The sequence below is a fragment of the Capsicum annuum genome, chromosome 12 (assembly GCF_002878395.1).
Source record: "Capsicum annuum cultivar UCD-10X-F1 chromosome 12, UCD10Xv1.1, whole genome shotgun sequence".
Lineage (NCBI taxonomy): Eukaryota > Viridiplantae > Streptophyta > Magnoliopsida > Solanales > Solanaceae > Capsicum > Capsicum annuum.
The window spans coordinates 221621129-221636869 of record NC_061122.1 but is presented as its reverse complement, the minus strand read 5'-3'; the positions used below and the strand labels follow the sequence as shown (position 1 = coordinate 221636869).

Below are 15741 nucleotides of genomic sequence, written 5' to 3'. Positions count from 1 at the left end.
AAAAAATTTCACGTGCTTAATTTATGAGAAAGAATGAGATTTGCATATATATGAAGAAACATTACTCTTTGCATGCATGCATGCATCTTGATGATTGAAATTAAGTTGAAGAAGATGAAAGCAACTCCTTAACAACCTTAATTACTTTTTGTCATAATTGAAATTAAATGTAGTTTAACTCAACTTGTGTTATGATTTGTGAACTTTCTGACTAAATACATGGGAAGTCCTCAGAAGTACCAATATAAAATGATTGACGTAAGAGTCTTTTCAAAAGCAACTACTTTTTGTAGCAATGTTAGTGGAAGATATGGGCTAAAGCCTAAAGTGGTTCGTGTATGACACTCATGTTCGGGGCAGAGTCGGATAGGATTAAGAGGTTTATTTTAAAAAAAAAAAATTGATAGAAAATTAAATTATTTGTACAATTAAAATTATTTTATATATATATAGTAGATGTTGAATTATCTCCTATATATGACTTATTCGTATATTTACTTTTCATATTTGAACACCCATAATAAAAACCCTATCTTTACACTGCTCATCCTCATAAGTCCTAAAATTACTTCTTTTGTTCAAATTTTTGTTATGACTTATTAATGTAAATTAACTTTTATATTATTAGATCATATATGACAAGTAATATAGATCACAAATTTTAAAAGTCTCTACTTTTTTTTTTATTGTGCCCAGTTAAATGATGTAACATAAATTGAGATGGAGAGAGCAAAAGTGACTTCACTGTGTCATTTCTGTAACTTTGAGTATGTGTTGGATTGGATATGAAGTTTTAAAAAAGAAAAAATGAATTTTGAAATTTGTGATCTAAAGCAAGTCGGAGAAATTTAGGTGGTTATAATTCATTTCATTAAGAATGAAAAATGAAATTTATAGTCAAATTGTCACGTAAAATATAAAAATTTATTACTATTATTTCAAATTGACTAGAAAAATGTGTCACAGAAATTGAGATAGACGGAAGGAGTAATTGATAAATGATTCCTCCATTCATCTTTACTTGTCCACTATGCTAAAATTAGATATTCAATATTATTTATTTAATTTGAAAAATCAATAAATAATTTATCCTTTTTCATCGATTTTACCTTTGCTATATATTAAAATTGTTCATCACTCTATGCATTGCTTAAGACATTACATTTATTATATAAAGTGTGATATTATAAAGTTACGTCTATTATTTTATTATTTTTTAACATATATGTCAAGTCAATAATAAATAAATATTATTAAACTGAATAAATACCATTCATTTACTCGGTTTGTTCATTTCTTGGACCCTCTACATGCCACTCTAAAGTAGAAAAAAAAAGTAATCTTTTTTGGTCCATCCATATTCTTTCCATTTTGGGTTGACCTACTTGACTCGAATATTTTAACAAATAAAGAAAGACTTGCACCTCTATTTATAGGAAATGTCCCTCAAACTTTAATAATCAATTTCAGTTGAGAACTATATATTAAAATAAAAATAGAGCAGGAATAATATCACTTAGCCAATTTAAGGCATTAAGCACATCATATATGCAGCCACAAAAAGAGAATATGGAGATCATAAATGAGGATATTGTTATAGTTGGTGCTGGACTTGCAGGACTTGCTACTTCTTTGGCACTTCACAGGTATATAAATTATACTAAAGGCCAATCTTATAATAGAAAATATTTTCGCGATTTTATTTTATGTGACGTTTTCTTTTTTTCTTCTGTTAATAACGTACTTCGATAAGCATCGAATTGTCATGTCAATTTTTAAGACCACAACTACTAATTATACTCTTAATACATGGTAAAATCCCTTTCTTTAAATAATTATCCATATGTCTAGTCAAATAATATTAAAAAGAAAAAAGAGTAACAGTTTTTGTATGTTATCATTAAAAGAGCTAGATCAAAGAAGGTTCAACTAGCGTCGAGGTGACGCCTTCAGATAGTTACTTCTTTACACGAGTTTCAGAGGAAAAGATTTGAATGTCACGTAAAAGTTCTTTTGATGATGCACTGCTCAACGTATTTTTTACTAGGATTTAAGTTATAGACAATGATAGCGTAACAATTTAACATGTCATAACAAGTCCCTTATCATTTTTCTATATTAAATAAAGTTACATTTATTATCGTTTAAGTGGTCTGATTGTTTAAATCGTTTTAAGGCTCGGAATTCGAAGCATAGTGTTGGAGTCATCAGATTCATTAAGGACAACAGGATTTGCACTTGCTTTATGGACCAATGCATGGAGGGCATTGGATGCTCTTGGTGTTGGAGACTCCCTTAGGCAACGTTCTCTCCACTTTACTAGGTAAGTTTATTTCATTTGGTGTCTGGTATCTGTTTTACGGCTTGATTAATTTTGCTTTGTCCTCGTCATGTCAAAAAGTTTTACTGGGGTGGGGGGAGAGGGGATAAATCAGTGATGGAGTCAGGATTTTCATTAAAGGGTTTAAAAGTATACATACGAACTAGCTGAAGGAGGTTCAACATTTACTAAATATACATAAAAATGATTTTAATCATATATAAATAGTGTAAGTTTCTGCCAAAGATGATTCGGATGAACCGCCACTCCGTCTCTAGGTAAAACACTCTCTAGTAAAGACGATTTTAATGAATTTTTTCTTGTAGGTTTCAAGCATTTTCTGCAGACTCAGGTCTGCCTACTGCTGAAATTTCCCTCGAGGCAGATGACAAACCGTAAGCGTTTAACTTGGTCTAAGCTTGCATATATTTAACAAAAACTTTCTTTTAGATTTTATAATAATACAAATACTATGACATATTTAAAGTCATATTTTAATAGTATAATACATAAACGCGACCTTTAATTTGGTCTAAGCTTGCATGTACGTCCTTCAATTTCGGTGTGTACAAGTAGACACTTACACTATTTGAACAAGTATACATGAGTCCTGCATGGCAATTCGTGTGAGATGTTACGTAGAACGTGTGTATCTATTTGTTCAATTTTATACAAATTACGTGTCTATTTGTGCACACCCAAAGTTAGAAGATGTATATGCCAGATGATGCAAGTTAAATGGCACATTTATGTATTTATCGCCACAAATGATATAACATGTTTCAACTACAAACTTCAAAAATTCTGTATCATTTTAAACTATTTCACATAAATTAACTATATTATATTATATACTATTTTTATTCTCATATATACTAACTCAATTAAACTATATATTACAGAATTGATTATGATAGCCGTTGTATAAAAAGGCAGGAGATAGTGGAAACTTTAGAAAAAGAACTGCCTCCAGGAACTATTAAATATTCTTCAAGAGTTACTTCCATTGAAGAATCTGGACTATACAAATTGGTGCATCTTGCAGATAAAACTGTTCTTCGAACAAAGGTAAATAGTGTTTTTTGTATTAATGGTGGAGTCAGGATTTTTACTAACAATATTTAGAATATAAAGAGATAAATACATGAAGAATTAAGGAAATTCAACATCTACTGTATATATATTAAAAAAAAAAAAAAACTTTCGACTTTATAGATATAGTGTAAATTTTTGATGAAGAATCCAAACCTCCTCCTGATTGATCATATAAATTTTTTTGTATTTATCGTATCAAGAGTACTTATATATATTTGCTATAACCAGTTAAATTATAATGTATACTATTACTTAAATATAATAGTATATAAGAAATTTTACTAACTGTGGTCTGTGTGACTTAACTTGCTATAACAAGTTGAGTTACTTATTTTCTAGGGTGTTAATTTCACTTATTATGAGAAATTAGCTACAGTCATTTTTTCAGTTGATCACTTGATAACAAAGTTTCTTTTATATTAAAATCTGTATATATGAATTTGACTATTTTTAAGACATGAATGAAAAAAAATCAAGTTACTAGTAGAAAATTGAGTTGGATCAATGGCGGAGTTAGAAGTCTAGTTGCGTATTTGATAAAATTTTGTAGCTTTTGTCAAATCTCTATATTTGTGTTAATAAATTCATTTAACACACACATATATATAAAAAAATTGGTAAAGTTGTTGTCATGTGATCAGAAGGTCCCGGGTTCAAGCCTTGGAAACAGCCTGTGATAGAAATGCAAGATAAGACTGCGTATAACCCTTGTGGCAGTGGCGGAGCCACAGCCAACGAAGGGTGGTCAGATGAACACCCTTCGCCGGAATTTTTTTTTGAGTATATAGGTTAAATATAAATATTTATGGCTATATACATGTTGTTGCACACCCTTGACAAGCTAGAGAAGCATAGTCCAGTGGTCAGGAGTGTGCATTTCCGCATCAACAACCCGGGTTTGAACCTTGGCAAGTGCAGCACTGGCTTATTTTCTTTGCTTTTTAAACAGTTTTTTGCCCAAAGGAAAATATGAACACCCTTAACCAAAAGTCTGGCTCCGCCACTGCCTTGTGGTGGAGCCTTCCCCGAACCTTGCGCATATATAGCGGAAACTTTAATACATCGGATTGCCTTATATATATATATATATATATATATATATAATTTACTCAGAAATCAGTAAGCCATCTCTAACCTTTAGATTGAAAATTCTGAATCCGCCTCTAAACACGATAAATAACTAAATATAGTTTGCATGAAATAGGTGTTAATAGGAAGTGATGGTGTAAACTCAGTGGTGGCTAAGTGGATGGGGCTTCCAAAACCAGTTGATGCAAACCGTTCAGCAATTAGAGGATATGTTGAGTATCCAAAGTCCCATGGATTTGAACCCAAATTTTGTGCTTATTTTGGAAGTGGAGTTCGTATTGGTTTTCTACCTTGTGATGACAAGAGCTTGTATTGGTTTTGCACTTTTACTCCATCTGCTGTTGACTGTAAGTCTACTTAGTTCCTTCTATCTATACGTAAATAGTCGATCGGATTCACTGTTTATGTTTCTTTACCGGTATACATAAGTTATATTTAGGGCAAACAACATAAATTTCAATAGTCATGAGCTTAAATACAGAAAGTCCCGATATTTTGCATAGTTACTGAAAATTTTGATTTTAGGTCTGTCGAGATAAATAATTAGCTCCTGATACATCCAACGAAGATATAATTTTTTTCTCTATAAAGATGCATAATTAACTCGTGATACATTTTGTCCGATTTTGGTCTGTCGGGATACATAACTAGCTCCCCGATACATCCAAGGAAGATATCTAATTAGTTGGGATTTAATTACTCTATAAGGGTGAGAATTTTTGTAAATATGATAAGTTAAGGTGTATATTTACGTTATTTTTTCCTTAATATTTATACGCTAATTATATATGATTATACACATATTATACAACTGCCGACTATTTTGAGTTTATGTGATTGAGTAGGCATCTATTCAGGTTAATTCTTCTATTTTCTATCTACTTTAAAAAGAATAACACTTTTTCTAAGTTACTTTAGACATTATTTTAGACCAAATGATACGATATTAAAATCGATAAGTTATGATATACTCAATTTACTTCATTTTGTGTCACACTTTTCCTCTTAATTTGTTCGAACTAAGAGAAGGTTGCTATTTTTTATTTAGAGATTTATTCAAATTTAAACTTCCATCTTAACCTTAATGAGGTTATTATCTATAGCCGCGCAAATATCTAACACTTTTCTTTTATCTTTTTAAAATTTTTATTATCAATCAAACTCCACCACATAAAATGAAACAGAGGAAATGGTAACTAGTGGTATATCGTTTTCTTGCCAAGGGATAATAAAATAAATTATATCTTTAAGTACTTTTTCTTCATAAAGTAATCTTTTTCTTTGCATGCTTTTCTTTTTCTCTCTCTTTTATGATTTGTACTAATAAATTAATTATCTGCCTTTGAATTGCATGTATATCTCAGATGATGAAAACATTGAAGGAAGTCCAACAAAAATGAAGCAATTTGTGCTAAGTTTGGCTAGAAATGTGTCAAAAGAAGCCTACAATATCCTAGACAGAACTTCATTAGATAGCCTATATTGCGCAAAATTAAAATTAAGAACCCCATGGAACATTTTAATGAAAGACAATATTGTCAAAAATAACACTTGTTTAGTTGGTGATGCACTTCATCCAATGACACCTGATATTGGTCAAGGTGGATGTTCAGCATTAGAAGATAGTGTTGTTCTTGCAAGGTGCATTTCAGAGGCTATTTTTGCAAAAAGTTTACAAGAGGGTGATCAATTGTGCAAAAGTATTAAAGTTGGTTTGGAGAAATATGCAAAAGAGAGAAGATGGAGGATTTTTAGCCTTATTAGTACTTCATATTTGGTTGGTTTGGCACAAGAAAGTAATGGGAAAGTGATTAGTTACTTGAGGGAGAAATTCTTGGCTCAATTTACTATTGAGACGATGTTGAAAATGGGCGATTTTGATTGCGGAAAATTATGTCAAAAGTGAGTAACTGTTCGTTGGAACTATCGATTGTTTTATAATTCTTGTTGTTCACATGATCTTTGGTGAAGTGAAGATGTCAAATTATGTGATGATTTGGTTGTTGATTTTATGATCAATGAGAAATAAAGTCACCTAGAAAAATATTTAAAAAGATTATTGTAAGAATTTATTAAGCTTGTATGGAAGTCCTATATTCGGTTTAGCACTTAGCTAGTAGCTTTAAAATTAAGGTTGCAATTATTGTCATTGTATTATAAGTTAACTCCCTTCATTTGAATTTCAGTGTATTAATTTCCTTTTTAGCGTGTCTTAAAAGTAAAGTCTTTTTCTGTATTCGATAACTGATCTCTAATTTAAACATTGTACTTGACTGATTTAATTAAAATCACAAAATTCAAGTACATTTTGATATATTACTCATATCTCTAGCCTAATATCCACATTGATTGTCATACCATAAAATATTCACATTCTTTCATATGATAAACTAAAATCAAAATTTAATTAAAGAGCTCAATGGGTTATACAACTCTCAATACTTTCTCTTCATATTCTATTGCTTTGGACTTCTCTTTCAGTTCAGCCCATTAAGACACATACTTTCCTCCAAGCTCACTCCAATAATAACCTGTTGACATGCTCATTCTTTAGCCTATATATCACTACAACAATAAAAGCTTTCCGTGGCAATAAATATGCACTTTAACAAATAGTGTTAAAGCTTTTATCGGCATTAGTCAATTGCTACTGGATTCAATGTTTTGCTACAGATTTTAGGAACATTTATTGAGTCCTAAAGTGTACTTGTATAATTGAGGTTCGACCTTGGGTATGGAGAAAACTCTCTGTTGGGAGCGTTGCCACCTTAATGGGCCCTGCAACGCGTGATCCGGATTAGTCTGGGCTCCAATGCGGGCACCGGACACCGGATGAAAACCAAAAAAAAACAGTGCATTGAGTCTAATAGCTCTCTACATCAAGTAAGGTTCAATTGATCATGAACATTTTGACAAAGAGATGAATTCAAAAACTTTAGTTACTAGGTGAAGAATGAACATGCATGAACTAACTTCTTCTCCTTCTTTTTGGGCCGGAGAGGGGGAGGGGGAAGAGGGTGGTGGTGGGGTTGTTATGACTCAAAACACACATAAATTATGGTCGAAATTGTTGTTACACACTTTATTTCTGTGGGGGTCTTATTAGACCATTTTATAGTGTAACATTGAGAGTAGTGTCATCTTAGTTGGATCACTAAAGATACTCAAACAAAAGTGAGTGTTTATATGCGCTATCAAAAAGAGGAGTCGATTCTCATTAATGTTAATTTATCTTTCATTAATCTTACAATTTTTGGAAAACCCTCTAACTTTATCTTTACGATTATTGACCAAATAACACAGGTCATTCCAATTTCACGTGCTTTTCACTTTCAATCTGTTGTTTCAAAGGCATTGCTTATGACAGAGAAACGAGATAGAGAAACCAAGATTTTTTGAATAGCAACTTCTCTGTATTCCATAATACACAATGAAATAATTATAGCTATACAATTGTAGGTTAGAGTTCTATTCTAGGAAATAATATATATTGTTACAACTGCACAATCTGTAATTAGTTCTATTCTAGGAAAGAGAATATTTAGTCTATACAATTATAATATTGCCTAATATCCCCCTCAAATTGATATCGGTGATCACATAGTAGCAATTTGGAGATAAGATAGCTATGTCGTGCGCATGTCATAACCTTTGTAAATAAATTGGCAAGTTGATCATGAGAAGAAATGTGTTGCAGAGTGATAAGACAATCAACAACTAGTTACCGAATGCAATAACAGTCCACCTCTATATGCTTTGTGTTTTCATTTTGCATAGGGTTTGTGGATATTTTAATTGCACTAGTGTTATCAGCATGTAACACCGTAGGAGATATAATAGCAACACCAAGCTCAAATAATAGACATTGTAGCCAAATAATTTCCGAACTTTCTGCCGACATAGCCTGATACTCAGACTCCGTAGATGATTTAGACGTAAGTGATTGTTTCTTACAATATCGAGTATGTGCCTAGAAACATGCACCAACCAGTAACTAAACAACGAGAATCGGGACAACCAACCCAATCTGCATCAGTATATCCCTCAAGATATATAGGAGAATCAGAACGGAAGAGAACATCTTGATTCATAGAACCACGGACATACCGAATGACACGAAATAATGTAGTGTGATGTATACGATAAGGATTAGCCACAAACTGACTTAGAACTTCTACCGCATATGAGATATATGGCCTTGTCATAGTGAGATAAACTAATGATCCTACCAACTACCAATACAATGTGGGATCACTGAATGGTTCGCCATCAGCCTCCTTGTATTTCATATTAATCTCCATTGGGATGTATACAACCTTGTCATCAGTAAGACCAGTCGTAGTAACAAGATCACTATAATACATTGTTGTGTAAGCATTATCCCAGTAGGTAAGTATAGAACCTCAAGCCCGAGAAAGAATGTCAATCCTCCCAAGTCCATCATCTTAAATGAGGTATGCAAAAAAATTTTGTAACTTAGTAATATTCTCTTGATTATTTCTTGTGATAATAATTTCATCAACATAAATAAGAAATATTATGATACCTATTGGAGAAGTATGAAGAAACAAGGAATAATCTGAAGAACTTTGAGAGAAGCCTGCAGTTTGAATAGTGGATCAAAATTTGTCAAACTAAGCTTTGGGAGCCTTTTTAAGCCATAAAGAGATTTTCGAAGAAGACAAACTACATTTGGTCTTGGCGGAGCACAACCAGGTGGTGGTTTCATAAACACAACTTCTTCCAAATCATCGTAAAGAAACACATTTTTCACATTCAACTGATGAAAGGTCCAACCTTTAATTGAAGCCAAGGCCAATAATGTCTGTACCGTTGTCATCTTAGCAACAGGTGCAAAAGTCTCTTTATTCTTCACCCCATATTGTTGTTTGTAACCTTGAGAAACCAACTGAGCTTTGTAGAGATCAATTGTATCATCTGCCTTCATTTTAATGGGATACACCCATTTACTTCAAATGAGAACTCTGTCCGTTGGTTTATCAACAAAGTCCCAAGTTGAATTTCCATTCAGTGCATAAAGCTCGTTCGACATTGTCTCTTTCCAATAGGTTTGTGTAGAATCCTGAGAGTAAGATGTAGGTATCTCAACAGAATATAGTGTGGTATGTAAGGCATGGGACTTACCAAATTTCCCTGGAGAGTAACTAAGTCGTTCGAGAGCATGATGGTTTGTTCGATTAGAACGATGTAGAGGAGTAACTGGATTAGAGGGTCCCTCTTCCGAAGATGAGAATGACTATGTAGAGTCAATACTAAAAAAAGATGAGGGTTGGAAGCATCATTACCATTGTTCACGAGTTGTTCTGGATATTCAAGCGGAGGGTCAGTACTGAAAGGAGATGAGGGCTGGAGATCACCATTATCATAATTCATGGGTTGTTTCGAAGATTTAAGCTGAGGGTTAATAGCTACCATACCGTCATCAAACCTGTACAGAAAAGAGAGAGATTCTGAAGCATGTTCAGAATTGTGTTTGCAAGAAAATTGATCCTCAAAGAAAATAACATGTTTAGATATTCGAAGTTGACGACGAGATGAATCATAACAGAGATACCCCTTTGTGTGTCATTGTAGCCCACAAAAATACACCGTGCTACCTTTGCCAAAAGCTTATGTCATTCATGTGCAGGAAGATAGACAAAGCAAACACAACCAAAAATGCGTAAGTGATAATAATCAGGTTTACTATGAAAAAATTTGAAGTATGGTGTCTCATTTACAATGACAAGGGAAGTTTGTCTATTGATCAAATATACAGAAGTATGTACTGCTTCGGGCCAAATACTTTTTGGCATATTCGACGTACTCAACAAAGCCAATGTAGTTTTCAAGACATGACGATTCTTTCTTTCTACGACCCCATTTTATTCCGGAGTATGAGGACAAGTGCGTTGAGCAATAATTAATTTGTTTTTGAAAAATTCAACAAGATTAGTCTTAGTGTACTCTCCTCCTAAATTAGAACGAAATCTTCTTATAGTTCAATGAAATTGTGAATGAACATATTCAACAAAATTCATAATAAGAGTAGGAACCTCAAATTTATTTTTAATAAAAATACACTCAAATGTATGTAAATATATGATCAATAAATAACACAAAGTACTTCTATCCCATCCTTGACAAAATACGAGAAGGACCCCAAACATCACTATGCACTAAATCAAATGGATCTTCGTAAGCGGATGAACTAGATGGAAAAGAGAGCTTGTGACTCTTTGAAACGGCACAATTTGTACATACCAAAGGGAGACTGGAATGGATGTGATGTGCTGCAGGAAGACATGATTTAAGCATGTGCTGAAGCCGAGAAAAATGAGGATGACCCATCCTATTATGCCAAAGAGTGAGCAATTTATTCAAGTGAATAACATCCACTATAGAAATTGAAAGAAAACAATAATGCAAGTGACGATGAACCAACTCTAATAGAAATATTTTGCCAAATATACGCCCTGTGCCCATGATCATCCCTGTTTTCAGATTTTAAACAACACAACTATTGGGTGAGGATTTCACAACATAATTTTGATAAACTAGTTGACCAACTGAAATCAAATTAGCCTTCAAATTTGGCACATAAAGAAAATTAAAAAGATTTTCAACAGAACCAATACCCAACGTGGGTAATGTGTGCCCATTTGTTGTATGAATAACATGTTTAGAAATAGCACTAGAAAATGATGAGAATTAGGACAAATCACCTGTCATATGATTGAAAGCCCCTGAATCTAGATGCCAAGTAGATTTAATTAATTATTTGTACCTAAAGAGGATGCCAAGAGTGCACTTGAGATGGCTTCGGGAAGGGTAGCTGCAATAGAATCTCGAATTAGTTTTTCAAGATTATGACCTACAGGGAAGGGACCAGATGATGTAGTGACCTTTGTCTGGTAAGCTTGGTGAGCAGTTCACAAATGATTTAGGCAACGACGATAATCTGAAATATGATGGCCAGTAATTTTGCGATAAGCACAGTATTTTTTTGTTCTTAGGACAATTGGCTGCGATGTGACCAAAGTCTTGGCATTCATAGCATTGGATACTTCTCTTAGTATTTTTCGTTGAAGAAATGACTGTTGATTTTCTAACAAGAAATGCAACAGAAGGTAATGGCGCTGACTCCATGGCCGCCTGAGTTTCAAGTCTTGTCTCTTCATGCAAGACGGCTGCCAACACAACATCAAGAGCAGGTGTGACTTCACTGTTCAAGAAACTTCCATGAATTGGCTCGAATCCAGGATAAAGTTTCTTTAAGAATTGCACTACCCTCATCTTTTTCCATTCTCCCATCACCTCCTTGAGCCCAACCATAGAAATATTTTGCTCAAGAATTTGATCTTGTTCCGACTAGAGTAACTGCAAGCCATCATAAAAGGAGTGAATATTTTTGTCCCCTGTATGTATTTTGCAATGTTGCATTCCAATTCAAATTCTCGTGCAAGGTTGCTTTATTGATAGATTGTACGGAGGTGGGTCCATATCTCAGAAGCAAAACTGAAAGGTCTCATCCCCATAGAAATGTCAGCATGTACCAAATTAAATATCCAAGTGATTAACTTTGCATTATTTAATTTCCAGAGATCAGACTCTTTTGCATTTGTTGGTGGACGAGCAGATCCATCCAACAACCCAAAAAGGCCCTTTCCTTGAACAAATATTCCAAAGTGAAATTTCTAAAGAACAAAATTAGAACAATCCAATTTTGTGGATAGCAGATCATGCGAAAAGGATTGTGAATCCATTGATCGACCAATTACAAAAGATTGGAAAAAAGATACAGGGTACTTGTGTAAGGAACCAAAGAGCACAAAAGATACTCAAGAAGGTAGCAAAGTACCTGTGCAGAGAAAACAGAGAGCACGAAAAAAAAATTAGATTGTGGCTCTTGATACCATGACAGAGAAATGAGATACAGAAACCAAGATTTTTTGAATAACAACTTCTCTATATTCCATAATACATAATGAAATACTTATAGGTATACAACTGTAGGTTAGAGTTCTATTGTAGGAAAAAAAGATATATTATTATTGTTGGGTTTAAGTCGAATGTGTGAATGGTAAATGGAGGGAATTGGTGGAGGAAAAAAATGAGATCACACTTAAAAAGGAAAGTGTACTCAAAAATAAGGAAAATTTACTAATTCTACCACATTGGTGGGGGAAAGAAACTTTCATGTATTCTTATTAAGAAACACATCTCCACATGGATAGTGAGGCAAGAACAAAGAGGTGACTCGCATCATCATCATCGTCGCTCACTCGGTTCGACTTTGACTTTGAATTTGGATTTGGATTTGGAAAATGATCGATCGATGAGATTAATTTTTTAGATAAATTTTATTTGAAATTTGTAAAACAAGTGAAGTTTTAATCCAAAAATCCAATAGAATAATTTTCTCCATATGCATGTGCATTTCAGACGCCATGCAAACCCATGCTCAATGTACATTGAAAAAAACGCGACCTTTAGAGAAAAAGACACACTATTGCGGAAAATGGGCGACCTGTGGATGCAGATCAGGAATAGACCTGGAGCAGGCTAGCTTTGCATGGTCAGTAACAATGTAATTTTTCAGAATCAATGTTTCCTTTCTGAAGGGACACCTAATGGCTATAAATACCTGACTTATTCCTCAGGTATAAATATAATTTTTGAGAGCTAAAAAACACTTCTTGTCTTTTAAAAACTCATTGTGATCATGTCCCGTTGAGTGAGTTCGAAGAATCCGATAACCTCAGGTACTTGGGGGGGGGGGGGTTAATTTCTCAAGGACACTCCGTGAAATTGGAAAACTTGACTCAAACTCTGCTTCATCTTTCTTTCTTTAAAAATATTGATTAACACACTTTTATTGAAAGTTTATTTTAATCTTGTGTTGAAGGTGTTGAAACTTTAAATTGTTCTTGACAAGTTTGTTCTTGAACTTAGTAGAATTTTAGGCAAAATAACATATAGATTGTGTACCCGAAACAACAATCTTAAGGAATTAATCTGTAATCTGTATTGTGTAGTTTCGGGAGATTAAAGATGTTTTCTACTCTGTTTGAACTTAATAAGTGATTTGAAGAAATAAAAACTTCATCACAAGTTAAAGGTCATTCAATTATCGATTGGAAGACATAAAAACTTCATCATTAAACTAGAAACAAGTAGTGTTTATAAGTTGCTACAAATTTGTGATTTGTATATTTTTATACTAAAGTTGGTTGTCTTTTTATGACACAAAAAATGACTATGGACAGTCATGTGATTGATGTTGGGACAAGTATGGCAGCAACAAATATTTCTACAACTAGTTGTACAAGTGCTCCGCAGGTAATGGCACCACCGAAGAAATCCAAAAAATTTACGGGTGTTGATTTTAAAAGGTGGAAACAGAAGATGTTTTTCCACCTTACAACCTTGTGTCTTTAAAAATTTACATCTGAAGAAGCTCCAGAATTGCCCGAAGAAACTTCAAACAAGGAGCGATTTGTTGTTGTGGAGGCGTGGAGATATTTTGATTTTCTTTGCAGGAATTACATTCTAAGTGGCCTCAAAGACGACCTATACAATGTGTATAGTGGAATGAACACGTCAAAAAAGTTATGGAGTGCGCTGGAAATAAAATACAAGACTGAGGATGCTGGAACCAAAAAGTTTTTTATTGCAAGATTTCTTGAGTATAAATGATTGACAGCAAATCTATTATAGCTCAAGTACAGGAATTGCAAGTTATCATCCACGATCTTCTTGCAGAAGGTATGAGTTTCGTGAATACCTTATTTGAACATGTTAAAAATGTTATTAATGTTCACATGAACTTTATTGAAGGTTTGATTGTGAATGAGGCATTTCAAGTCGCTACAATAATAGAGAAGTTGTCACCTATATGGAAAGACTTCAAGAACTACTTAAAACATAAATAAAAGAAAATAAAAGTCGAAGATCTCATAGTAAGGCTACGCATTGAAGAAAATAATAAAGCAGCAGAAAGAAGGTCGAAAGGAAATTCAACAATGAGTGGAGCAAACATTATAGAAGACGACTACAACAACTCAAAAAAACAAAAAAAAGTTGGACAAGAAATCAATCAACCTAAGAAGAAATTCAACGAAAAATGCTTTAATTATGGCAAGATTGACCACAAGTCAACAGATTATCGTGCCCCAAAGGAAGGCTAAAAGAAGGACTAAGCAAATATAATTAAATCCATTAACGAAATGGACGATCTGTGTGTCATGCTGTCTGAATGTAACTTGGTGGGAAATCCTCGAAAATGGTGGATGAATTTTGGTGCCACCCGCCACGTTTGTGCAAATAAAGAGTTGTTTGTTACATTTATTTTGGCTCAAGGCGAAGAGAAGATCTATTTGACAAACTCCGCAACTGCAAAAGTTGAAGAAATAGGAAAAATCTGCCTAAAAATGACATCAGGCAAAGTGTTGACTCTTAATAATGTCATGTATGTACCGGAGTTAAGGAAGAACTTGATTTCTATATCACTTCTTGATAAAAATATATTCAAATATGTATTTGTTTCTGGCAAGATTGTACTTAGCAAATGAGAAGTGTTTGTAGGAAAAGGCTACCTCACTGAGGGCCTATTCAAAATGGATGTAATGACAGTTGAAATCACTAAAAGTTCTATTTCTTCTTACTTTCTTGAGTATAATGAATTGTGGCATGAACGATTAGGACATGTCAATTACAAAACTTTGCGAAAACTGATTAACTTAGAAGTTTTGCCAAACTTTGAGTGTAATAAATCAAAATATCAAAAGTGTGTGGAATAAAAGTATGCCAAGCATTTGTATAAGTTCGTTGAAAGGAATTTCAATCTCTTAGACTTAATTCACACTAACATTTGTGATATGAAGTCAACACCATCTCGTGGTGGAAAAAAGTATTTTATAACTTTTATTGACGATTGCACGGGATATTGTTATGTATATTTGTTAAATAGTAAGGATGAAGCAATAGATGTGTTTAGACAATATAAAATAAAAATTAGTTAGAAAAAAGATCAAAATGATAAGAAGTGATAGGGAGAGAATATGAATCTCCATTTGCAGAGATATGTGTAGAGAATGGAATTTTCCATCAAACTACTGCCCCGTATTCACCTCAATCTAATGAAACTGCGGAAAGAAAAAATTGAGCTATAAAGGAAATAATGAATGTCTTATTAATTAGTTCAGATTTACCGCAAAACTTGTGGGAGAAAGTTA

General features: G+C 33.3%; 1 protein-coding gene across 1 annotated transcript; it reads left to right on the top strand.

Annotated features, from left to right (window-relative positions):
* The first annotated feature begins 1457 nt into the window (after positions 1–1457).
* Positions 1458–6808, top strand: LOC107849941 (monooxygenase 2). The gene is made up of 6 exons (XM_047400996.1): positions 1458–1646; positions 2177–2323; positions 2647–2715; positions 3223–3388; positions 4620–4851; positions 5869–6808. Exons 1-6 carry the CDS (start codon positions 1549–1551, stop codon positions 6408–6410), a joined length of 1254 nt encoding a protein of 417 aa, XP_047256952.1. The 5' UTR covers positions 1458–1548; the 3' UTR covers positions 6411–6808.
* Positions 6809–15741: the final 8933 nt, after the last annotated feature.